Source organism: Pteropus vampyrus, unplaced genomic scaffold, assembly GCF_000151845.1.
Source record: "Pteropus vampyrus isolate Shadow unplaced genomic scaffold, Pvam_2.0 Scaffold284, whole genome shotgun sequence".
NCBI classification, from domain to species: Eukaryota; Metazoa; Chordata; class Mammalia; order Chiroptera; family Pteropodidae; genus Pteropus; species Pteropus vampyrus.
Genome location: NW_011889065.1, coordinates 249112 through 276536, shown reverse-complemented (window position 1 = coordinate 276536; position 27425 = coordinate 249112). Strand labels below are relative to the sequence as shown.

Here is a 27425-nt window from a genome sequence, read left to right as displayed (position 1 = left end):
TTACATAGACATTGCTGGAAACTCATAGCTAGCTTTCTGATTTTCCCTAATGTAGTAATTTTCTTTCTGATAATTCAGTCTATTGTCAAATGATTAGATTTTACCTTTTCAATTTATAATCACATTCTATTCATGCCTCTTTGAAACTCAGTCAAATTTTTTGGTGTTTCCAAATCAAATTCTCTGCTCATAAGCAGTCTCTTGTGGCTTTTAATTTTTCTTAATTTCACCTTGAATTTCTGAGCCCATTGTACTTATTTTACATGGCACTTGGAATTTTGAAAGGATAAGCAATATATTTCTAAAGAGCTCTTAAGAATGTTCAGTATGCAAATGCCAAACTATTGCTTGTTCTAAAAATGGCAAATAAGTCTGTGAAAAGATGCTCAACATCATATGTCATCAGGGAAATGCAAATTAAAATAGAAACAAAACATCGCTACACACCTACTAGAATTGCCAAAATGCACGACACTGACAACACCAAATGTTGGCAAGAATGTGGAGCAACATAAACTCTCATACATTGTTGGTGGGAATGCAAAATAGAATGGCTTTTTTGGAAGACATTAGTTTTTTAGAAAACTAAACATACTCTTACCATACAATCCAGCAATCACATTCCTTGGTATATATCCAAAGGAGCTGAAAACCTATGTCCACACGAACACCTGCACATAGATGTTTATGGCAGCTTTATTTATAACTGCTAAAACTTGGAAGCAACAAAGATGTTCTTCAGTATGTGAATAGATAAATTGTAGTATATCCAAACACTGGAATACTATTCAGCGCTAAAAAGAAATGAGCTATCAAGTCATGAAAAGACATGGAGGAAACTTAAATGCACATTACTAAGGGGAAAAGGTAGTATGAAGAGGCTATATACTGACATGACTGGAGGGTGATGTTCAATGGTGATGGTGGCATGGGATAATACAGGAGAAATGGGCAGAATTATGATCATGTAGGACTCTGTAGGCAGTATTAATTTTGAACTTGGTTCAAAAAGCCATGGGAAGAGTTTTAAACTGAAGAAAGAGACGTGCTCATATCTGTGTTTTAGAAAAATCACTCTTAAAAAAAGAAAGAAAAATATCTCTACTATGTGGAAAATAGGAAATAAGTATAACTGGATGATGAAGGGTCTCTAGGTGAGAGACAATGGCTACTTGGATTAAGTTGGGGCTAGAATGTCATAGCTCTTTACCAGCACCTTACCTGAGCATCATACTGTACGGCAAGTGTGGAGCCACTGAAAATTTTAAGCAGGGAAGTGACATGATCATATTTTCATTTTAAAAAGGTCGCCTTAACCCTTGTATGGAGAAATATTGATGTACTAAGGAAAAAACACGCAGTGATGGGTAGTAGTCCAGGTATGATAGTTTGGAATGAGATGGTGGCAGTAAATGGAGATGCTCTGGACTAGGATGTTGGCACTAGAGTACAAGACAACTAAGCAGAAATGAGATATTATTTTGGAGGAAGAACCAAGATGACTCAGTGACTGCTTTGATATGGGGTAAAGGAGTAAGAGGAATCAAGGATGATTACCAAGTATCTGGAACTTGGCAGACAGAGGTGTCATTTATTGAGATGAGACTCTCTAAGGTGTCATTTATTGAGATGAGACTTTCTAAAGATTAATGTTAAAGGGTATGTGAGCAAATTAGATTTTGCACATGCTTGTTTAGACATCTGTTAGACATTCAAGTAGAGATTCTGAATAGGAAGTTGTATAGAGTGTGGAGTTCAAAAGTGATGCGTCTAACTTATACTTCAGTTACTTTAGACTCTGACACTACATGGAGAATTTCTTTAGGGTAGAAATAATCTGTTATTACCCATGGTATCAAACACATATGACGTCCTAGATATATCTGTTTATTTGAATTAAATTATGTATTCAGTCTTAGTCACTGTTTTATCACAACTCTAAACACATAATTAATGCAATATAAAAATTATTCAATAATACATATGTTTTGTCTTTACAACACATTCTTTTGATTGAATCAGCATAGTTCCTATCACTAGGGGTTTGGAGTTAGAAGTGCATGGAACACAAATTTTCACAAAAATACACGTATGGTAGGATTTCCAGCTAAGGCTGGGTGAGGAGATCAGGAAATTTTCTCCCACAAAAACACTATAAACTTGGACAAAATTAACAAATGCAACCATCTCAGCACTTTGGAAACTGATCAAACCTAATACATCCATCTGAGAAGAGTTTATTCTTGAAAAATTGCTGACCTTAGGGGACCTAGAGTAGGAATGTGTGGCATTAGGCCCTGGAACTGTTCCACATTCCATACCCTAGTTCATTCAGCTCAGAGCTTCTACTACACTGAAAACCTCAAAACATTGCTGAGAGAAATTAAATAACATCTAAATAAGTGGAGAGATATTCCATGCTCTTGGATTGGAAGGGTCAATATTATCAAGATGGCAATTCTCTCCAAATTGATGGACAGACTAAATGTAACCCTTATCAAAATCCCGGCTAGCTTCTTTGCAGAAATTGATGTTGACAAGCTGATACTAAAATTTATATAAAAATATGAGGGCCCAGAATAGCAGAAACAAACATTAAAAAGTGGAACAAAATCAGAGGACTCACACTTCCAATTTCAAAACTTAAGATAAAGTCACAGTTAAAAAAGACAGTGCAGTATTGGCACAAAGATAGGCATATAAACACATGGAAAAAAAATTCAGAGTTCAGAAATAAAACCTTACATTTATGGTCAATTTATTTTGCACAAAGGTACCAAGACAGTTCAATGGGGGAAAAGGATAGTCTTTTTAACAAATAGTGCTGGGACAGACACCTGGATACCCATTTAAAATGAAATTAGACTCTTACTTCACACTATATGCAAAAAATTAACTACAAATGGATCACAGACCCAAATTTAAGAGCTAAAATTTCTAGAAGAAAATATAGGTAAAAATTTTCATGACCTCAGGTAGGGCAGACAGTTCTTAGATATCATATTGAAAGCACAATCCACAGAATAAAAAAAAAAAAAATTATATGTTGGACTTAATTAACTTTTACTCTTCAAAAGTCACTATTAAGAAAATAAAAATACAAGCTCCAGACTAGAAGAAAGTATTTGCAAATCATAGGTCTGATAAACAGCTTGTATACAGAATATTTGCATAACTATTACAAGTCAATAATTATTAGGAACAGAAAAAATTAAAAATGAGCAAATGATTTGAATGCACATCTCACCAAAGAAGACATATAAATAGCTAAAAAAGGACAGGAAAAGATATGCGACATCGTTTCTCACTAGGGAAATGCAAATCAAAATCCGAACAAGAAACTACTACATATCCATTAGAATGGCTATAATAAAAAAGACAAATGATACTAAGTGTTAAGGAGGATGCTGACAAAATGGACAACTTGTGCATTGCTGGTGAGAATGTAACATGGGACAACCAGTTTGAAAAATATTTGGACATTTCTTATCAAGTTAAACACAAATTTGACATATAACAGAAATTTTATTCCTAGAACCTAACCCTGAGAAATGAAAATATATGTCTACACAGAGACATGTGTGTAAATATTCATAGTAGTATTACCCATAAAAGAAAAAAAAAAAAAAGTAAAAAAATCCAAATGTTCATCACCTAGCAAATGAATGAATAAAATGTGATATATCTATAGAATGGAATGCTATTAATTAAAAGAAACAAGCTATTGATACATGTTACATCATGATCGATGAAAGAAGCTAGACATAATGAACCACATATTGTCTGACTCCATTTACATGAAATGTACATAAAAAGCAAACGTATAGAGACAAGAAAACAGAAGAGTATTTGTTTAAGTCTGGGCTCAAGAACTGGGATTAACTGCTAATGGGCCCCAAATAACTTTTTGGAATAATGGAAAATTTTTAAAACTGAATTGTGGAGTGATAGTTGCACAACTCAATAAATCACTGAATTATATATTAATAAGAGTGAATTTCATAGTATATACATTTCAACAAACCTCTTAAAAAACACAGGGATACAGTAAATGTAAGAATTTGGTGAATTTCCTTTAAGTCTCCTACTTGCCTTTCTGTAGGCCTACCATATGCAACAATTTTCATAATATCTCCATCTACACTAACACTCCTTACACACCAATGAATCACAAGCCTATATCGCCAGCCCTGATTACTAAGTCTTTTTCCAGTTCTAATCTCATATATGCTGTTACCTATCATACTGCTTCCTGCAAAAGTTAACTAACTCCTCATCTCTACCTCTTATTTCAATAAGCTTTTCTTCTCAACTTTCCCATAACTGTTAATGGCACCTATATCTGTTCTGTGTTTCTCACAACTTCAGTGTTGCTTTCATTTTCACTATCTTTATGCCCACATTAAATTAGAAACCTAGTCAAACTAATTTTTCTCCAAAGCATTTCTTAAATTTGCCATTTCCACTATATAATCAAGTATCTTAGCAGGTCTTGCTGATTTTAGATTCTATATACAGATGCTAAAGTAATCTACCTCAAGTACTACTTTTCACATCACTACTGCCCTTGAAAACTTATAGAATCTTTAGATATACATATTCATATGCTTTGTTCTTTCAAGTAAAATTATTTGCTGAAAAAATTTTAAACAAAAAGCAACCATGGAATATACAATCTACATGTAGCATAGTTAATACCTTGTTAATTATAAATCCAGATATTTAATGTATATTTATCCCCTTTATTTAAAAAGCTAAATTCATATGCATATTTTATAGCCTGCATTCATGACTAAATACTATATTTTGATCATCTAAGTAATAAAGGATCATCTAGTGTTCCTTTGTGTAGATGGACTTTCCTTTACTTACCTAAACTATTGCTTCCTGTTACAGAAAATCTAAATTTATAAGATTCTCTTCCAAAGTCTTCCCCACCCCTATGTTCTCCAATACCATCTCTTATTATTTCCCAACGTGAACCCTTCACCCAGACTAGGCAATCAATCTGTTTGTATCTCACATATATGTAGTGATTTCCTGCTTTTTACTTCTTTGTATACCCGCAGTACCAATATATAACATTTTCACATATTTTTTATGTATTAATATAATTGCTCCTGGAGTGCTTTATGCTTTTAGTTTTTCTCTCCTCAATTAGACTGTATCAAAAGCAACTTTCAAGGTTTTTTTCCTGTACCTTCAAAAGAATTACCACAGTGCTGAGTATAGAATAGGTAATCATAACACGAATGTTGATTTGAATTAATAATTCACATTTCTTGCATTAATTTATCATAAGTTTATGAGCACCTACTACGTGCATAACACTGGGTTAAGTGCCATCAAGGAAACAAAAATAGATATGATACATGACGTCTCTTCTCATGGAGTTTATAACCTAGCTGGGAGAAATAAGTAAGGTACATGAAGGGTTAGATAATAGAAGACTGCCATTCAAAAAGGACTTCAAAAAGCAATTCATGATTAAGAGAAAATGAGGGAATAGAAAATTAGTGATTTAGGGATCAGAAAAAAGACCTAAAATGAGCCTTAGAAGAGATAAGTTGGACATTAAAAAGTGAGAGAGGCTAAAAGCATTTCAGGCAGAGAAAATGTATTGAGTGTGAAGGACAGAGATGAGAATTCCAGGTTTATGCAGAGAATTTGGGAGAAAATTAAATTTGAGAAGGTAGGTTGAGGCCAGACAGTGAATAGTCATGAATGCCTGATTAAGTTGCTCAGACTTTATTTTGTTAAAATAGTCATTTACAGAGTACCTACTACGTAACCTGTGGTTTACCTGTATAGTGAGCATTTGTTTACATGCATAGTAGGCATCTGCTGGATGTCGAGCACCCATTTCCTCATTCTCATGGCATTCTGATTTTCTTTTGAGAAGAGACCAATGGGACTGTAATTATAAGCCTTACCCTTCCAAACTGAGGGGCAAGAAATTAAATTGAAAATAATTGAAGTTCCAGTTTATCTCACCCTTAACATCATGATTAGACTATTCTGGTTATGAGGCCCTTGCTGTGTTTTCTGCTTCCTAGGTACCAGAAATACTTCAGTTCTTGCCTGTTTCCAGATCTGACTTACTAGCTTCCCACAGATTCTGTGAGACCCTGTTATTTTTCCAATGAATTAAATTTTTGAATAAGATAGCTAGAGTTGATTCGTGTTGCTTACAACTAAAAAATCGTAATTGATATAGTTATATATTATTTTCTACATGTCATTAATAAGGAGACCATAGTTTAGTGACATTAAATAACTTTCCAAAGCCATACAGCTAGCAAGTGGCAAATGTGGGCATGTTTGACTCTTACAGAATCTATGTTCTATAAAATTACTTACCAAAGGTTGCAGAGCATGACCAAGATTCAAACTATAATCTAACTTTAATGCTGGTGTTCTTTTTTTTTACACCATTCTGCCTTTCAATGAGTATTCATTGCAGATTCTCAAGAAGGTTATGACATGATGAAAATAACATTTTAGAAAGATTAATTTCACAGCAGAATAGTAGGCTGGAAAGGGAGCAAGAGAACTTGAGGTAGGAGATAAATGAAGAGGATGAGGTAAATGATCCGGATGGGAAATGACAGTGGACTGAAATAGTGAAATGACAGTATGAATGCAAGAGAATATAGAAGGAAATAGTTATTAGAATACTTTACCAGTTGTCATAGCTGTTTCTCTGAAACGTGCATCCCATTACTTTTTTATTATTTTATAATAACTTCAGCCCAGTGGTTCCAAATTAGTCTAGTAAGCATATGGATTTTACTAGATTAAACAGAATCTCTTAGTAAGCATATTACAAATTTATAAGCAAATGTATAACCAAAGTACATCATTTGTAGAAAAATTCAATTTGTCTAGTGATTTTATAATCAAGCAATATTTTATGGCTTGAAATTTTTTCAAATTATCACAAAACCACAGGAAAAAAGGATATCACGTAATCTAAATAGATATTTATAGGAATTGGCTTAAGTTCTTTCCACAAAGGTAAAATTAAACTTTTCAGAAGAATGGTCGATCCACTCATGATTGTCATTTTTCAGGCAACATAAGCTTCCAGAAGCAAGAGTCATTTTTTTTTCCATTAAAAATAGCTATACAACATAGGGAATATAGTCAATAATATTGTAATAAATATGTATGGTGTCAGATGGGTACTAGACTTATTGGGGTGATCACTTTGTAAGCTATGTAAATGTCTCATCACCACATTGTACAGTAATATAACATTATATAACATTATATAAAGTAATTGAAAACACTAAAAAAAAAATTAAAAGGAAAAAGTAGCTGCACAAGTTAGTAGGGAAAATGATATGAGTTTCAAAATAAGAGGAAAGGAAATAATTCAAATGAAATAATTTTTTAAATACTTAGATTGTGGGCATAATGGCAGTGCTGCCTCTGACAATGTTTTAGCATCCCAACAAACTACCATATTTGGGAAAGAACAACTGTATAAAGGCTTCAAATAGCAATCAAAATAAAGCATGAACTGACTGACAAATGGTACGTTTTGCAAGGTACCAATGTATGATGATAACTCAGGCCAGGCTGTGTGAGTGCTGCTCAAGCAAAAGATAGTTCTTATTTTGCAAAAGTGGTAATTGGGACAGTACTCAGGCCCTCTGTATAAACCGTGCTTAACTAAATAATATCCCAAATTTTACTCAAACAATGTCATTCTTTGTTGCCTTACTTTTTTTTCCTTTTTTAATTATAAAAATAATACATGGCAACTGTTAAAAATATAGAGGACAATCTGGTGATGGCCAGCAGGAAGGAGGTTAGGGGGGCTGGGAAAAAGCAGTGAAGGATTAAAGAAGTCCAAATTAGTAGTTGATAGATGGTCATGGGCATGGAGAGCACGGCATAGAGGATGCAGTTAGCATTAATGTAATGGCTAGGTGGAGAGCCAGAGGAGAGAAAGAGCAATCGGAGGATCGTTCTATAATCTATATAAATGTCTAACCAATGTACTATATAATTGAAACTCATAAAATTAAATTAAAAATAAATAAAAACAATTTCAAAAAATGCTTCAGAATAGAAAATAAAGAAGTTAAAGCTTTTCTTTCCATCTAATTACATTAGTTTGATGTGTTTATTTTCAGACATTTTTCTATGAACATGTAAATATACACACATACGCACCCCATATATGCAAAAAGTAACTATACTTTTTATATAGGTGAGATCATACTGAAGATACTGTTTTGCAACTTGCCTTTTTTCATCTGACATTCTACTGTGGACAGCTTTTGTATGAAGTGAGAACCACTCTTTTGTTCTTAGTTACCAAGGCAGGTGTGTTTTCAAGCTCTGGTTTCTGGCATTTTCCGAAACACTTAAATGATATAACTAAGTTTTGTGTAAAAAAAAAAAAAGAAAAATCTTGACTTTTTGAGAAAAGTATCTATTAAATAATACATTGGGAAATTTTTTGTAATATCCTAAAAGAAAGGAAAGTTCAATGTGACATATAGGTGACATAATTCAAACATCAAGGCTCTGATAACAACAACAAAAAAATTAATCTGGTTTTCCTACTAGTCTTTTAAAAAATTATTTTATTTTATTGCGGTAAGAACTCTTAACATGAGATATATCCTCTTAAGAAAATTTAAGTGTATAATACATTATCATTGACTATAGGTATAATACTGCACAACAGATCTTTAGAACTTAGTCATCTTACTTAACTGAAATTTTATGAGTAGCTATGTCTATGGTACTAGAGTACAATTAACTGAATGGAGATGCCGTGATATTTTGATATATATTTTCCTTAAAAAGCCTATTACTTGAACAGACATTTTCAATAATTATTTTCTAGAAATCTTGTCTTATGAAAGAAAATACAGTCATTCCTTGGTATCTGCAGAAGATTGGTTCCAGCTCCCTCTCCCCCAGGATACCAAAATCAGATGCTTAAGTCCCTTATATAAAATGGCATAGTATTTGCATATAACCTATATCTGCATATAAGGTACGGCAGGGTATTCCTACACATCGCTTCATTCACATGGATTCGGCATACTGCTCAGCGTGTGGAAAATTCAAGTTTTGCTATTTGGAATTTTCTGACATTTTTTAAAAATATTTTTGATTCATGGTAGATTGAATCTGCTGTTGCAGAACCTGCAGACATGGAAGGCTGACTGTATTAATGAAACAGAAGGGTTAAATAAAAATACATTTTTAATTTTATATTAAATACAGATCTTCATTAGATTCCAGAATTTTTCTTCTTAAGACTCTGTAGGGTCTCTTAGCTATCACTAAAGTGTGTGAGGTACTCCTACTTAGAAGCTGATTGCTAAAACAGTAATTCTTTAAATACTGAAAATTTAATAAACTAATGTGGTTTGCTGCATGGCAGTTGCGTATCAGTAAATTTGGCACATTTAGGGGACACTTGTTAAATAAAAGTATGATATAATTAAAGGATAAAAATGGTTTTTACTTCAGCAGCAAGTAAAAACAATCCTGCTAACAGGAAGCCAGTTCATTAGTTCAAGAAGTTAGCTTATTAATACTTATTAATACTATTAATACTATTAATGCTCTTGTGCAGAGCAATAATCTGTGCAATGATTGAGGGCTATACACAAGAGAATATCTCAGTCTTTGTTCCAGGAAAATTTAAAATATACTTAGAAAAAGAATGTGTGTGTTTAAAGATAAGAAATGACCAATGTGGCTCTGTTATAATGTTTCTCGAAAAGCATACAAGAATGTAATGTAGCCCGAGTAAATAAGCGCTGATGGGAATGAAGAGTTAAAGAACTCCATTATATTAGGTAAGCATTCCTGGAGAAGATAAATCTAGTAAAGAAGTTAGAATTCACAGAGTACTCATCATGTTCTAAGCATTTAACATGTGTTATGTTATTTAAAGCTCACCATGTCTCTATGAAATAGATACTATTATTATCCTCAATTTACTGATGAGGAAACTGAGGCAAAGAGTTGATAAAATTCTCACAAGGTCACCAGAGAGTAAAAGATACAACTTATACTTATATACACAGGCCTGATTCCAGATGGTGGAGTATCACTAATATTTTGTGATTAGAGCAGAAATATGATAAGTGCTTTCAGAAAGATTTTTCAAAGAACTATGTATAACATAGATTAGAATATGTTAAGTGCTTTCAGAAAGATTTTTCAAAGAACTATGTATAACATAGATTAGAAGCTAGAAAATAATTTGGAGGCTGTTGCAAGTAGAACGGACAGTTAGTCTAATAATTTATGTAATTCTGTCTTTGTCATTTTAAATATTTCTAATATTCTCATGATGTCAGAAAATGAAATTTGTTAATTAGAGCATTTGGTTATTCTCTAACTAGAGAATGCTTAATCAGTCTTTTAGATAGATTAAACATTGGTTACAAAAGCAGACAAAACTGCTTAATATTATAATTTTGAAATTTTTATTACATCTGTTTTAAGAATGTCGCTAAAACAAAGTAATGAATCTGGAGAACCTACAGCTCCCTTTCTTGTTCCTCCTCTGTATTAAGAAGATTATCTGATAACTAAAAACAGCAACGAGTTCATCAGTCATCCTGTCCATTTACTCACTTGTAGTCAGTCATGATACAACTTCCTCACTTCTCTTTCATTGATCAGTTAAGGTAACAGTGAAGTGTTAGCTATTTTTACCTTGAAAGTATTAATACTGGATTTGCTGAAATATTAGTCTTTACTACACGCTAACCATATAATTTAATTGAAAAGCCTGCCACAGTGGAGAATAACCAAACCAAGGATATTAGTTCTTACCTTAACAACAAAATGTGACCTTGGGTCACAGGGCAAATGAAACCTGTTTTCTAAGTTGAAAGGGATGGTGCACATATAAAACACAGCAACTGAAGCTAATTAAATTAGTTAACCTTAGCCCTGGATCATATTTAAATGGATAGGAGTCCCTATGTAGCCCTATAAATGGTAAAATAATAATAATAAACAATACTTATTGAGCTTTTATGCATCCGATAAATAATTTAAATATATTAGCCTCTTAATTCTTATATAACAACACTATGAGGCATTTTCTATCATTATCCTATTTTAATAGATAAGGAAAGTGAGAACTGGCAATGTGTGACCTGCCCAGAGTCACACGGACAATAACTGGAAGAGTTTAAATGCAGGCGGTCTGACCCCAGAGCTTGTGCTATTGCTTGAAACTCACAGGAAAATGGATAAGATCATTATAGTGCATCCTCCTGGGTATTAATTTTACTCAAGGACAGGGTATCTTATCTTATATAAAAACTAATGTCAATAAAATATGGAATGCAAATGAGTCAAACATTGAAAATAAATTGATAGTTAAAATGTACAGATTACAAAGGAATTTCCTGCTTTCAATGGGTATTTTTAGATCATACCTTAATTCTCCTCAGAGTACAGGTTCTTCAGCTGCTAGGGATACTTAAATGGAAAAAGATTTCTAGGATATTTTTCATTTAATTGTAGATTGGATACATTGGAATTTACTTTAAGCTATGACCTCCCAGTGTTCGGCTGTTAACCAAATAAAGTCATTAGGCATGTTAAAATTAATGAAAACCATCTTTCTTTTTTTTTTTTCATCAAATAAGCTTTTTGTAGTATACCTTGTCAGTTTAAGCTAAGACTTGTGTAAGCCACTGGAACTCGAGGACTGGTGCCACTAAAGGTGCTAACACCAAAAGAACATAACTATTATCAGAGGAATAGAAGAGTGACTATAGCTGTCTCTTAACTCCAGTTTCAGTGCCTCTTCCAATTATAAACTATGTGACCTTGGGCAAGTTATTCACTTGGCCTTAGTAAAGGACACAAAGGATGATATGACGATAATATCTTATAAGGACAGTATGAGGATAATAATGAACCTCTCATTGGGTTCACTAAAATGAAATAGTAAAAATAAAGCACTTGATCTAGTGTCTGATACATTTAAAGTGCTAAAGTGAGTTATTATTATTCAGTGACCACTATAAACACTTATTATATAATGCTTAGGATAATTATTATTATCCTAATAGTAATAGGATATTATTATTATATCCTATTATTATAGGATATAATACAATCTTTATTAACTCCTTTATCTGCCCCTAAGCTACAAGCATTAATGTTTGTAAAAATGACTTTTTGAATAAGTAGTAATATATGTAAAAGTGTGTTACCTGCAGAATTGTTTGTAGTGACAAATACCTGGAAATACCTAGAATGTCCATAAATAGGGAGGGCCTCAGTTTCCCCAGTCTGTACAATAAGACTAGACTAGACGATCTTTAAAATCTTTTTCACCTCCAATAAGGATGATATTTTCACATAGGTGTTAGTTAGGCTTGAGACCATTACTCTAAGCAACAGAACATGAAAATCTAAGTTATTAGGTGGTTATTTAAAATTAAGTCACACCACTTTTATTCAACATAGTACTGGAAGTCCTAGCCATAGCAATCAGATAAGAAAGAGAAATAAAAAGCATCCAAATTGGAAAGGAATAAGTAAAATTGTCATTATTTGAAGATGATATGATACTATATAAAGAGAATCCTAAAGATACCACCTAAAAAACTATTAGAACTAATAAATGAATTCAGTAAAGTATCAGGATACAAAATTAATATTCAGAAATCAGTTTCATTTTTATATACCAGTAACGAATTATCAGAAAGAGAAATTAAAAAAAGTCCCATTTACAATTGCACCAAAAAATAAAATAAAATTAAGAAATCTAGGAATAAATTTAAGCAAAAAGATAAAAGACCTATACTTAAATATATATATATATATATATATATATATATATATGATTGAAGAAAGGAATTGAAGAATATAGAAATTAATGGAAGCATATACTGTGCTCATAGACAGAAAGAATCAACATTGTTAAAATGTCCATACTGCCCAAAGCAATCTATAGATTCAAGGCAATCCCTACCAATACACCAATGGTATTGTTCATAGATATAGAACAAATAAACCTAAAATTTATATGGAAAAACAGACCTTGAATAGCCACAACAATCGTGAGAAAGAAGAACCAAGTTGGGGGTTTCATGCTACCCGATATCAAACAATACTACAAGGCTATAATAATCAAAACAGCATGGTACTGTCATAAAAACAGACATATAGATCAATGGAACAGAGCGGAAAGCCCAGAAATAAATTCATGCCTATGTGGTCATTTAACCTATGACAAAGGAGGCAAGAATAAGCAATGAAGTAAAGATGATCTATTCAATAAATGGTATTGAGAAAACTAAACAGATACATGCAAAAACATGAAACTGGACTACCTTTATATATCATATACAAGAATAAACTCAAACTAAAGACTTAAAGAAGCATATTTTGGAGTGGCAAATTCTGCTCCCCTTCAGTTTCTTCACTTTTTTCCTACACAGGTACAATCTTTTCTCAAGGAAGTGCCACGTCTCAGCCATTTTACTTTGAACATCTACAGAACTGAATACTGATTCCATGTGGACTCAGATTTCCCCACACGAGGAGGAGGGGAAGGATTCAAGATGGAGTAGATGTAGTGGCTGTACACACCTCCTCTAATGACCACACCAAAGTTATAACAAAACTACGGAGCAACAAAGACACGGAGTCAACAGAGATTTGGCTGAATCACAGCCCTGCAACTAGGTGATCTCAAATAACAGGTCACCTCAAAAAGGTGGGGGGAGGTGGAGACATGAAACAGCCAGGTCCCACAACCACGTGTAGCGATTGAGAATTGGGAGGGCTATCTTGGCTGCAGAGCCACCTCTCCCACCTGAGAAATGAGGTGTCCCAGCCACACACTGGGCTCCACAGCCCAGGGTTCCAGTGTCGGGAAGAGAAGGCCCCACAACCACTGGCTGTGAAAACCAGTGGAGGTTGCTGCTGAGTGAGACGAAGGGTTGTGGGAAATGGAGATCGTTGTGCTTAATGGGCCCACATCGGGCCTTACTCACTGAAGGACAGGTCAGCTGCTCAAGGGGCACCAGGGAGATACAGAGAGGCACTGGGCAGTCAGGCTTCAGGGAGCATGCTGGAGGGGAAGCTGGCTCCTGGACAGAGGTGCAGGCAGAAGCCATTGTTCTTTTGTTGAGTCCCACCTCACCTCCCAGCCTGCAGACTCAGGCACCATCAACCTAGATAACACAGGTCCCTCCGCCCAGGGGATTCCCTGAGACTCTGCCTCTCCCAACTCATGGGCCCACCCAAGCCACATCTAGTGATTTATTCCATACAAATGGGCTGTCTTGGCTCCTGATACAAACTTTCATAAAATCCCTCAAAGGCTCACAAAACCCAAAGAAAGAGCATCTGGCCTCAGTGTGCCCTGCATCACTTGCTGAGCAGCCCCAAGATCCGCACCAGTGGCAGGCATCCTCGATTTCTGACTTGGCCTCTTGAGGTACCTATAAGCCCAGCACAGGTACCAGCCATATGTGGATTGCTTGGTGATTCTTACCAAGTGGCCCCAGAGGTGCATAGGCTATAGCTGAACTTGGCCTACAGCTTGACCCCTCCCAGGTCTGTGCCAAGGTGTCCCACAAGACATCTACTACATAAAGCCCCTGTACTAAGACTGGGGGACATAGAAGCCCTACCTAATATGTAGAAACAGACAAAGGGAGGCAGCCAAAATGGAGAGACAAAGAAGCATATCCCACATGATAGAATTGATCAAAGCTCTAGAAAAAGAATTCACCAAAATGGAGACAAGCAATCTACCAGACGCAGAGTTCAAAACAGTGCTTTAAAGGATGTTCAAGGAACTTAGGGGCAGAGTAGATGAACTCAGTGAGAACTTTAACAAAGAGATAAAGAAAAAACATAAAAATGGAGATGGAAAAGGTAATGGGGAGTCAGTCAGAAATGAAGAATACAATATCCAAGATGAACAGTACATTAGAATGAACAGATTGGGTGAAAAGGATTGAATCAGTGACATAGAAAATTGGGTAGTGGAAGATACCCAATCAGAACAGCAATAAGAAAAAAGGATTAAAAAAAAAAATGAAGATAGTTTAAGAAGTCTCTGGAACAATGTCAAACCTAACAACATTCATGTTATAAGGGTACCAGAAGGAGAAGAGAGAGAGAGCAAGGAATTGAAAACCTATTTTAAGAAATAATGATGGAAAATTTCCCTAACCAGGTGAAGGAAATAGACATGCAACTCCAGGAAGTTCAGAGAGTCCCAAACAAGATGAAACCAAAGAGGCACACACCAAGACACATCATAATTAAAATGCCAAGGGTTAAATTCAAAGAGAGAATCTTAAAAGCAGCAAGAAAAAAGCAATTAGTTACATACAAGAAAATGCCCAAAAGACTGTTAGCCGATTTCTCAACAGCAACTTTACAGGACAAAAGGACTTGGCACAAAATATTCAATGTGATGAAAACCCAAAGCCTATAACCAAGAATACTTTACCCAGCAAAGTTATCATTTACAATTAAAGGACAAATAAAGAGCTTCCCAGACAAGAAAAAAGCTAAAGGAGTTTATCACCACCAAGCCAGTATTACAGGAAATGTTGGAGAGACTTCTTTAAGAAGAAGAAAAAATATGTATCAAAAGTCTAAATAAAGAATGACAATAACTACATATCTATTGACAAGTACTTCAAATGAAATAGAATTAAATGTTCCAATCAAAAGATAGCGGGGGTGAATGGATAAGAAAACAAGACCTTTACATATGCTGCCTACAAGAGACTCACATCGGATTAAAAGGCATGCACAAACGAAAAGTAAAGGAATGGAAAAAAAATATTTCATGACAGAACTAGAGGATAGTATGCTGAGTGGAGTAAGTCAGATAGAGGAAAACAAATGCCATATGATTGCAGGTATATGTGGAATCTAAAGAACAAAACAAACAAAAAAGCAGATACAAACTCATAGATACAGAGAACATTTTGAGGGTTACCAGATAGGAGGACGATTGGGGCGGTCAGCAGGAAAGGGGAAGGGGATCTAGAAGTACAGGTTGATAGTAATGAAATAGTCATGGAGATAGAAAGCATAGCATAAAAAATATGGCCAATAATATGGTAATAACTATGTATCAGGAGCACTAGATTTATTGGGATGATCACTTTGTGAGTTATATAGATGTCTAATCACTATGTTGTATACCTGAAACTAATATAGTATTGTATGCCAACTATAATTGAAAAATAAAAATATATTACTAATTTAAAAAATGGATTAAAGACTTAAATGTAAGACAGAAAATCATAAAAATCCTAGAAGAAAAAATCCTAGAAGAAAAAATCCTAGAAGAAAACACAGTATACTCTTTGACACTTCTCTTAGTAATATTTGTTCTGATATATCTCCTTGGGCAAGGGAAACAAAAGAAAAAATAAACAAATGAGACTACATTAAACGAAAAAGTTTTGGCACAGCAAAGAAAACCATCAACAAAACAAAAAGACAACCTAATGAATGGGAGAAAATATTCACCAATGACACATCCGATAAGGGGTTAATATCCAAAATTTTAAAGAATTCATACAACACCAAAAAAAAAAAATCCAATTAAAAAATGGGCAGAGGACTTGCTTAGACATTTCTCCAAAGAAGACATGCAGATGGCCAATAGACATATGCAAAGATGCTCATTCTCAGTAGTGAGAGAAATGCAAATTCAAATCACAATGAGATATCGCCTCCCACCTATCCGAATGGCTATCTTCAATAAAAGAATGAGCAACAAGTTTTGACAAGAATGTGGACAAAAAGGAACCCTTGTAACTCCTGGTGTGATTGAAAATTGGTGCAGCCACTATGGAAAGCACTGTGGAGTTTCCTCAAAAAATTAAAAATAGAGCTACCTTATGACCCAGCAAATCCACTTCTGGGTTATTAAGTGAAGAAATCCAGAACAGTAATTTGAAAAGATATGTGCATCCCTATGTCCACTGCACCATTATTTACAATAGTTAAGATATGGAAGCAACCTAAGTACCCTTCAATAGGTGATTGCATAATGAAGTGGCACATATACACAATGGAATATTACTTGGCCATAAAAAAGAATAAAATCTTACCATGTGCAACAACATGGATGGATTTAAGGAGTACTATGCTCACGGAAATAAGTCAGACAAAAAAAAAAAGACAAATACCATATGATCTCACTTTAATGTGGAATCTAAAGAACAAAATAAATGAACAGAAACACTCATAGATACAGAGAACAAACTGATATTGTCAGATGGAAGGGGTTGGGGGGCTATGTGAAAAGGTGAAGGGATTAAAAAGTATAAATTGACAGTTAAGAAATAGTTATGGGGATATAAAGTCCAGCCTAGGGAATACAGTTGATGATATTGTAACAACTATGTATAGTGCCAGGTGGGTACTGGATTGGAGGGTTCACTTTGTAAATTATGTTCATGTCTGACCACTGTGCTATACACCTAAAACTAATATAAAATAATGGTGGATGTCAACTATAATTGAAAATTAAAAAAAATAAAATAAAATAAAGTTACAATGCATAGTATTCTAAACTTATCTAAGACACAAAAAGTTTAAAAATGTGTTATTAATTAACATCAAGAATTGAAGTCATTACTTAACACATTGAGAGTTATTTTATTATATAAGATATATGTAGTTCATTATATGCTAATTTTATACTTTTAACCTTCATAAGTCACCTCTTAATGGCATCAAAAATAAATGGTATCAAAAATAAACATGAGATAACAATGAATTTTAGTTTTAGAAAATAAAGATTTTGTCTACAGCCATGCTATCCTGAACAAGCCCGATCCCATCTGATCTCAGAAGCTAAGCAGAATTGGGCCTCGTTAGTACTTGGATGGGAGAACACCTAGGAAGACCAGGAGCTGTAGGAAGACCAGGTGCTGTAGGCGTAAAAAATAAAAAATAAAAAAAAAATAAGGGATTGTAAGCTGACAAGGTCCTTGCAATCTGTGAGGTCAACCAAGAGTTGCCTTACCTAAAAGAGAGAGGGGGGAGAGAGAGAGAGAGAGCGCGCGAGCAAGAGAAGAGAGAGAGAGAGAGAGAGAGCGAGCGAGCGAGAGAGAGAGAAAGAGAGAGAAAGAAAGAAAGAAAGAAAGAAAGAAAGAAAGAAAGAAAGAAAGAAAGAAAGAAAGAAAGAAAGAAAGAAAGAAAGAAAGATTGTATGATTTAGGAATGTCAGGAAGTTTGAAAGTTCTCAAGAAAGAAGGGGATTTGTGTGTGGTATAAAATATTAAAACAATACTTAGTTTGGAATTTTATTTAAAATTGTGTTGCTTTTTTCTCCTTTGAAATAACATGAGATATTCTGTAGGCAGATAATGCCAAGCAGGATGACTGGCTATTTGACCTTAAAATTATCAGGACCTAAGGTTATTATTAATATCAAGTAATTGCCAATATCCATGAAGTTTCCACCCTATGCACATTAGAACTGGAAAATCTCTGTAGATTCCTATGTTGTTTCTAAAACAGAAGTTACTGCATAGTCACAAAGAAATGCTATGAGTGGCTTGAGACTACATAACAAGAAAAATTTCTTTATACACCATCTTGATACAAAATAGTATTATAAAAAATAGCAAATAATATTGAATTTGAATTCTATGTGCCATTATTATCTCCATTTTAAAGAGGAAGAAAGAGGTAATATAAGTGAAGTAAACTGCCCAATATCTAATATAACTAGTAAGAGGAAAAACCAGGATTCAAGCCCAGCAATTCTGACTCCAGTACCTGTATTAAAATCACTTGGGTCATAAGGTCTCAAGAAGGAAATCAAATGCTGAGATTTGCTTATTATTGAAATTCTCCTCTTTTTACCTTTAAGAAAGGGTTTTGTGAATTGTGTATATTTCATTTAATACAAAAACGACCATCTTCTCTGAAGAGTTGTGGAACATGTATTTGTTCCCACTAGCAGGAATATTTGCAGTACTGTAAGACTCATTTTTCCTCAGAGGATATACTTAATCAAATTAATTAAATATATTTGAGTATTCTCGATGAAAAGTATAGAAATTGTCAATTCGGACTTGCTCTACATTACCCAAATATAATGCAAAATTTAGAAATAGTTACCATATATACACGCATGGGCATTGCTTACCACTCAAATCCTTTGAATACTTCCTCACTTTTTAGTAGAATTAAATAAAATGCTTCTAAACTTGCAATAAAAGTGGTTTCCTTTATTTTAATTTTAATGTGAGAATTCTTCAAATGAGTACTATGAGCAAAAGATTTGTGAGGGCCCTTATAAAAGTGTTCTGTGATGTCGATTTACATTTTTGGAAAATGGATGCTATTTTTAAGTTGAAAACTAGCATTGAAACAAATATCCAAACTGATTTTCCTTCTCTGCCATTGCATTAACTATAACTGCCCTTTTAAACTCCGTGCAGTTAAGGCTATAGTGCCAAAAATATTCACTCACAAATATTTCCTTTAAAAATCAAATGCTATAGCTATATACCATATTCTAGTTATTTGTGTATATCCTTATTTTGGGAATGAGTATGGAATAAGATGATTTTGCTTTGAAAACCAGTGTGAAATAATAACCATTTTTTGTTACTATTCCTTTTTTTAACCATTATTTATTAATAAAAAATACTTTCTATTTACAAACAGTTCTCTCTTATCATAGATGAGAAAAACAAAGGCATTAGTTGTACTCCTGAAAAGTGCTAGCTACCATTCCTGTAGATGGGCTATAGATAGCCACACACTGGCATCTCCACAAAATAGAACATTTGTGTTTCCTTTTTTGATTTGTTTTCTATGATATTACTGCCATTATTTGCCCCTTTCTCTGATATTTGAGAGCAGAAATGAAAGGCCTAGGATCCAGCTGCAGTAACTGTCTCTACTGTGATGAAATTCTGTTATCCAATAATTTGGTTCTTATTCCCTACCAAACATATCTAACAAATATTTACCAATTAGGTTATTAAAATCAGTACACAATGGGACAGAATAGAGAGTCCAACACACATCCACACATATATGGACAATTTTTGATGAAGGTGCAAAGATAATTCAGTAGAGATAGTCTTTTCAACAAATGATGCTGGAACAATTAGCTATCCACATGTAAAAAAATAATTTCAATCTGTATCTTGTACCATATACAAAACTAGATCAGATTTAAATGTAAAACTTAAAAGTATAAAACTTCTAAAAAAAACAAAGAAGAATATCTTTGTGATCTTGGGCTAGGCAAAGTTTTCTTAGATCTGATACCAAAAGCATGATCCATAAAAGAAAAAAAAATTATAAATTGGACTTTATCAAAACTGCAAACTTCTGCTCTTTGAAAAACTGTGAAAGGCACTGTAAAGAAGATGAAAAGAAAATCCTCAGACTGGGAGAAAATATTTTCAGAGTTTATACTTGATAAAGGACTTATATCCAGAGTATATAAAAAAAATTCTCAAAACTCAATTGTAAGACAACAATCCAAGAGAAAAATAAACAAAACATGAATAGACACTTCGTCAAAGATTATGGATGGTAAATCAATACACAAAAAGATGTTTACCATCATTAGTCGTTAGGGAAATGCAAAGTAAAACCACAATGAGATACTACTACATACCTATTAGAATGGTTACATTTAAAAAGACTCACCATACCAAGTGTCGGCACTCCTGGTGGAAATGCAAAATTGTACAGCCACTTTAGAACCACTTAAATAGTTAAATATGCACACACCATGTAATCTAGTCATTCCACTCTAGGTATTTTGCTAAAAGAAATGAAAACATGTCTATACGAAGACTTACAAATGAACATAGCAGTTTTATTTGTAGTAGCCCAAAACTTGATATCCAATGCTCATCAACAAATTGTGGTACATCTAAGTAATTGATAACTACTCAGTCACAAAACAGAAAAATGACTCTTGAAGCATACAACGACATGGATGCATCTCAAAAGAATTATGCTAAGTGAAAGAAGACAAGCAAAAAGTGGGATATATTGCATGATTCCATTTATATAACATTCTAGAAAATGCAGCCTAATCTATAGAAACAGAGATCAGATCAGTTGTTGCCTTGGGATAAATGGAGGGATTACAAAGGGGCATGAAGAAACTTCCAGGGGTGATGAAAATTTTCATTATCTTGATTGGTGATGACAGTTGTACCTATGATGCTTCAATAAAACTGTTTTTAAAAAGAATTAATTTGTATATTCAAATAAAACCTGTCTAGATAAACAAACAAAAAAGAATAACATAAAAGTAAATCCAAATATAAATGAACTCGAAATGCTTGGCTTCTTAAATATCTACAACAAAATATAATGCTGTAGCACTTGTCACTGTGTATTTATGTTGGTGTGTTTGTGTGGCAGGGGTGGTGGGCGGTACTGTGCATATGTTCATAGCAGGTAAAATATAAATAGATATCAATGAGTCATGTTTAGCCTGAGTATACCAATGCTTTTGTGTTAAGCATCATCTCATGTAGAAATATGAACATTTAACCCCCCAAAATATCATAAAATAATAGAACAGAGAATATATGATTATGCAAGTAACTTATAGATAGCCTTATGAATAAAAATAAGTATATTCTATGCTAGAGTTAATTTAAAATATTCATGGTAGAAAATATACAGTAGTATGTATAACTTAAATTAATTATATGAAGAATATACATATTTTCTTTCAGGGACTTGCCATTATAAAATTAACAGAGGGAAAAAAGGTACAAAAATAAAACTGTGTTACTACATTCTTAAAGTAGTGCATACACATAAAAAGTAGACCATTGTGGTTAGAAGAAGTTACTTACCTATAGTCTATAGCTTGGGAAAAAAAACACTTCCAAATTGAAAATCTGAATACTTTATTTATATCATCTTTGTATGAGGTTTTTACAAGCTTTTTTCTCTTTTTTAGTCTCCCTGTTCTACTCCAAACTTTTCTATATCAGTTTAAATGATTACGTACCTTGAAAAGCATCTAAATAACCATCTAAGTAGGTAATTTAAGAATGAAAGCTATAACTGAGTCATATTTGTCTAATATCATAAGTCAGAAAAGAAATAATTTCTAAAAGAGTCACAGTTGCCTCAAATCAAGGCAAAAGTATTTTACCTTTAAGATTTCACCACCAATTAATTTCTTTCTTAATTCAGTGGAAAAAACAAGCAAAAGATATGAATGGGAAATTTGCAAATGGACAATAAACATATGAAAAGATATTTAATCTTACATTAATCTAAAAACTACAAATACATAATAATAAGATGAATTTGGAGATGTTCATCAAAAATGTGAATAGTGTTCACATCTCAGTATATTTTGAGTTACTTTTAATTTATTTGGATTTCAATGTACTACCTCACCTTTCTTCAATGTATGTCATTTTCACAGAATATAAAGTTATATAAAAAACTGCCTTATTAGTTGTTTGTCAAAAATTATGGCCAACAAATCAGAAAAGAGAATTCAAAAAGAAAACCAAGCAATTTAGTTATTATGATACAGTGGTATTTCACATAAATGTCAGACAGAAAGACTGTCAGATAAATGGTACTAAGGAAATTAGCTAACTAATAAAAAATATATGTATCTTTTAAAAATCTGGTTCCCTAACTCACTGCTTACTCCAAAATACTAATTCTTGATAGTGCAAAATTTAACATGCATTTTAAACCATTAAAGTACTATGAAAATATGAGCATTCATTTAAAAAAAAATCCTGTTTTAAATAAAAATAATAAGTTGCAGAACAATATTTATAGCATAACTCCACTGATTTAAATCGCTGTTTCCATATTATATGTTTTAACTAAACGTATGAAATGAAAGTTTACATGCTCAGTAAATTTTATTCCCCATTTTACTGTCATCCTATACTACATATGCCTGGCACATGGCAGGCACAAAAGTATATTAGCTGAATGACTAAATAAATGAGCTCCTATGTATTCTTGGTAGGACTATAAATTGAGATAAATTTTCTGGAGGGAAGTTTGGCAATAAGCATCAAAGAATAAAATGAGTGTACAATTTATTCCAGCACTGCCATTTCTAAGAATTCATTCTATGACTAATTTTCACGAGTGCATATAGTATGTACCCGGAGCTAATTTTTTTATAACAGGAAAAAAAGTGGAGAGATGGTGTCGGAAGTAGCTGCCTTACAAAAGGAATCTGGTTAAATAAATTAAGGCAAATATTTCCATTGAACATGCATCTATTTAAAAATAAGATGTTGATTATTTACCATGAAAATATAGCCACCATTAATTGATAGATTACAAAACATAATATCACATTTTATCACAAATATAAAACGGTATATATAAATAGGCAGATGTGTATATGTACAAAGAAATTTCTGGAAGGAAATGCATGAAAATGCTAACAATAGTTATTTGTTTGTAAAGAGTATGTATTTTACTATCATTTGAATTTTCTATGTTGTATTTTTTCTTTACAATGCTTATATACTTTGACAATCAGAAATAATAAAAGTAAATTTACAAAATACAAAATAAAGGTGTTTCCTAATTTTTAAAAAATATGACAAAGCACAAATCCATAATAAAAAAGTAACATAAAGGTTAATCTAGCTTTCATATTTTTACTCATTTAAAATGAATAATTCATATTATATTTTGACTTACTACTTGTATTGTATGAGTAGCTTTAGAGAGAGTGAATGTGATTATCAGGTTATTTCTATAGTACTACGTCAAATAACCTCTGTGGATTTTTCTGCTTCCATAGAAATATCAGATGTCTTCAAATTAAGTCTTTAAAAGACTATATCCTATGAATTTTTATTCATATACAGATAGGTAATTCCTGTCATTCATAAAAATGGGCTAAATATGTTCCTTACCTTTCAATGAAAAGTAAACACTGGTCTTTTTGGTTGTACCAAGGGAGTTGTTCTGTAGCAGAAAAGAATCCTGTAAATAAAAATAAGATACTTGTTTTTAAACTTCATATTGTAAAAGTTTATTTATATATTAATGGACTTGTAAATCATACGTTAGAATTTCAGTGCTTGAAGCAAATTGGTGCCAGATGATATTGTAAAGCATATCCTGACAGAGGATGCACTTTCACTAGCACAAATCCCCCCTCCCATCTTGCTGTTCCTGGAATTGAAAACGGCTGCACAAAAGTATAGAGCAAACCTCCTGCTTTTAAATAATACTACCTACCATTTTCATGCCGTTTTATTTTATCTACTTGTAAGCACTGAGAAAGGCTACGTGGCAAGTCAGCAGCAAGGCTGGGGTATATTATATGCCGGTTTAAAAAGAGAAATATAGTAAAAATGGTGTAACTGACTCACGGCAACATGGGTTCGAAAACCTTGTAGATGGGTATAAAGCAGGCTTGTCAAACATCACAGACAGCACTTATTAAAACTGCTACGTGGAATGCAATATGCCTGCTTTCTAGCCCCTCCCCCCTTTGCCAATAAACGACTCCCCCTTTTTTTAGTGTAAAAATAAATGCTAATATTTAGATAAAGAGATTTTAAAAATAATCATCCCTAATCACACTACCCAATGATGCCATTTGAAGTATTTTCATCCAATTTTTTAAAAACAGATTTTTGTGAAGAGGCCCCTGACAAACCAAACGGGAATTCAGGATGAGCGGACGGGAGGATACTCCTCTTCCCTTGTCAGGAACTATGGCTAGTAATTTTACCTCATATCTAAGCTTTTTCTAAAAATTATAAAACTATAAAGACAGAATTTTGTGGGGATAAAACGTCTTCCAGGGGTGTGTGCCTCAGCTACCAAGGAGCGTCTGGGAAGGTGGGCGGAGCCTGGAGGGGGCGTAGCATTGGTCATTCATTGGGCTTAGTGATTGTCAATCAAGCTTGTCTAGCAAGTGAGGTGCGAGCTAAAGGCACACTGGGAACTAAATTAAGGGGCGGTGGAACTGGAAAGGGAGGGGGCTTGCGATCTAAACAGTGGAGAGATCTTGGGGTCTCACACTGCACCATTCGGCTGTGGCAGGCCTCTGTCCGCCATAGCTGCAGCCGGGACAGGCCGTCGCCAGCGCTTTCACCCAGGCCTCCACTGCCACCGCCACCTCCGCGCGATCGCTGCAGCCCAGCCCCGCCCAGCCCTGCGCTACCACTGTCTTTGCTGCTGCCACCGCCTCATCCCGAGCCTCCGCCACCCGCGCATCCGTGAGTCATTTTGTGCCCATCTCTGGTCGCGCGGTCCCAGCGGTAGTCGCCAACTTAAGAGGTTCACAGGCTTGCAAAATGGCAGAAGCGGATCTTAACATGATCTCGGAACCTGCCGCCCAGAGGGGTGCCGATGAGATGATGGCTAGCTCGTCTAGTGATTCTGGGGAAGAATCTGACAGCAGTAGCTCTAGTAGCAGCGCTAGTTGCAGCAGCAGCAGCGGTAGCCGCAGCCGCTCATATAGAAAGAAGAGGGTACCTGGGCCTTCCAGAAGGGCGTGGTGGGCTCCGTCGGGTAAAAATATCGTAGCTCGGCTGCCTAAGGCAGTTCGAAATCGTGTGCAGGCGCTCAGAAATATTCAAGATGAATGTGACAAGGTAGACGCCCTATTCTTAAAGGCAATTCACGATCTCGAAAGAAAATATGCCGAACTCAATAAGCCTCTGTATGATCGGCGGTTTCAAATCATCAATGCAGAATATGAACCTACAGAAGAAGAATGTGAATGGAATTCAGAGGATGAGGTGTTCAGCCGTGATGAGGAGGTAGAGGAAGACAGCCTTAGTGAAATGCCTACCTTAGAGGGTGAGAGAGAAGAAGACCACCCTAAATAAAAACCTGAGGTAAAGGCTGAAGGAAATGAGGTTCCTAAAGAAATTGCTGAGGCAAAGCTTGAAGAAAGAGCAGAGTCTAAATATCTTAGGGAGGCAAAGCCTGAAGTAAAAGAACCTAAAGAAGTCTCCCAGGGAAAGGCAGAAGAAGAAGAACAACCTAAAGCAACAGAGGTTAAGGCAAGAGCTGTAGTAAAAGAGGCTCCTAAAAGAGTTGCTGAGGTCAGGCCTAAAGAAAGAGTGAATCTGAAAAGAGCTCGAAAAGAAAAGCCTAAAAACGAAGATCCTAAAGGCATCCCTGAATACTGGCTGACTGTTTTAAAGAATGTTGACAAACTGGGGCCCATGATTCAGAAATATGATGAGCCCATCCTGAAGTTCTTATCAGATGTTAGCCTGAAGTTCTCAAAACCTGGCCAGCCTGTAAGTTACACATTTGAATTTTATTTTCTGCCCAATCCATACTTCAGAAATGAGGTGCTGACCAAGACATACATAATAAAGTCAAAACCAGATCACGATGATCCCTCTTCCTTTGGGGGATGGGAAATCCAAAATTGCAAAGGCTGTAAAATAGATTGGAGAAGAGGAAAGGATGTTACAGTGACAACCACCCAGAGTCATACAGCTGCTGCTGGAGAAATTGAAATCCAGCCTAGAGTGGTTCCTAATATGTTATTTTTCAACTTTTTTAGCCCTCTTGAAATTCCAAAGATTGGAAAGCTGGAACCACGAGAAGATGCTATTCTTGATGAGGACTTTGAAATTGGACAAACTTTACATGATAATGTCATCCTGAAATCAGTCTATTACTATACAGGAGAAGTCAATGGTGTTTGTGATGTTGGTAAAGACTATGGAAAAAGGAAATATCGGAAAAAAAAAAAAAAAGGCTGCCTGAAAAAATTTTCAAGATCTCAAAACTTCAAGCAGAAGTGAAACAGGTTTATATAGCCTGGGGGGTGGGGCGGGGTGGAACCCTGCCCTATAACCTCAACACTATTCCATATAGTCTTGTGTTTTTGTATTTTCTTGGTAGTCTAAAAATGGTCTTAAAGTATCTAAGTATCGGTTTATTCTATATAGTCTGTTGTAGTGTAATATTCTTCAAAACCCGTAAACTGCTGTCAGTTATCTAAAGCATGTTAATTTGGTGCTATAGAGTTTTGATTTTTGTGAAGTCCTTTTGTAATGTTCCAATTAAAATGTAGCTTTGAAAACTGTTAGAATTGTTAACAAAGACAAATGTTTGCTTGAACAAAACAAAGTTCCTGAAGTACCAATGCAAGTATTTCTTTTTTCCAGCCCAGAAGACTAGGGGTTTAAATCTGCTTGTACTACCTGTGCCTTTGTTACTTTGCTATGGAAATACAGTACTAGTGTTAACTAGAACAATGCATTGTGAAATTTGGCTGCTTGAAAAAAGATTAACATACATTTAAAAATGTCCATCAATACCATATATGATATTACTGAGCTCATTTATGTGACAGTGGTCTTTAAATGTAATCATAATGAAGCTATTGTTTAGCACTGAGATATTACTATGACAGTATTTTAAAAAAAGTTTTCTCATCTTAT

General features: G+C 34.3%; 3 protein-coding genes and 1 pseudogene across 9 annotated transcripts in view; 3 read left to right on the top strand and 1 right to left on the bottom strand.

Annotated features, from left to right (window-relative positions):
• The window catches only part of FAM133A (family with sequence similarity 133 member A), a 44763-nt gene extending 19144 nt beyond the window's left edge, over window positions 1-25619 (bottom strand). For 2 of the 7 annotated variants that reach the window (XM_023520901.1, XM_023520900.1), the window contains exons 1-2: window positions 24378-24822; window positions 23916-23985 (exon numbers count right to left, since the gene is read on the bottom strand). The gene's annotated coding sequence lies outside the window, so the exon portion shown is untranslated. Of the gene's footprint in view, window positions 1-20862; window positions 21222-23915; window positions 23986-24377; window positions 24823-25491 lie in introns of those variants that run through there. The other 5 variants (XR_002776408.1, XR_002776409.1, XM_023520903.1 and 2 more) reach the window with 5 other exon arrangements.
• LOC111729841 lies at window positions 17806-17924 on the top strand (annotated as a pseudogene).
• LOC111729837 (nucleosome assembly protein 1-like 3) lies at window positions 25311-25882 on the top strand. Its single transcript, XM_023520904.1, has one exon. The coding sequence runs from the start codon at window positions 25311-25313 to the stop codon at window positions 25845-25847; it is 537 nt and encodes a 178-aa protein (XP_023376672.1). The 3' UTR covers window positions 25848-25882.
• Window positions 25311-26807, top strand: LOC105302807 (nucleosome assembly protein 1-like 3). The gene has a single exon (XM_011376037.2). It carries the CDS (start codon window positions 26190-26192, stop codon window positions 26781-26783), a length of 594 nt encoding a protein of 197 aa, XP_011374339.2. The 5' UTR covers window positions 25311-26189; the 3' UTR covers window positions 26784-26807.
• The last annotated feature ends 618 nt before the right edge of the window (window positions 26808-27425 follow it).

What these genes read in the sequence shown, in the direction of transcription:
- LOC111729837 (XM_023520904.1), top strand. Translation starts at nt 25,311, where the DNA reads ATGGCAGAAGCGGATCTTAACATGATCTCGGAACCTGCCGCCCAGAGG.
- LOC105302807 (XM_011376037.2), top strand. Translation starts at nt 26,190, where the DNA reads ATGATTCAGAAATATGATGAGCCCATCCTGAAGTTCTTATCAGATGTT.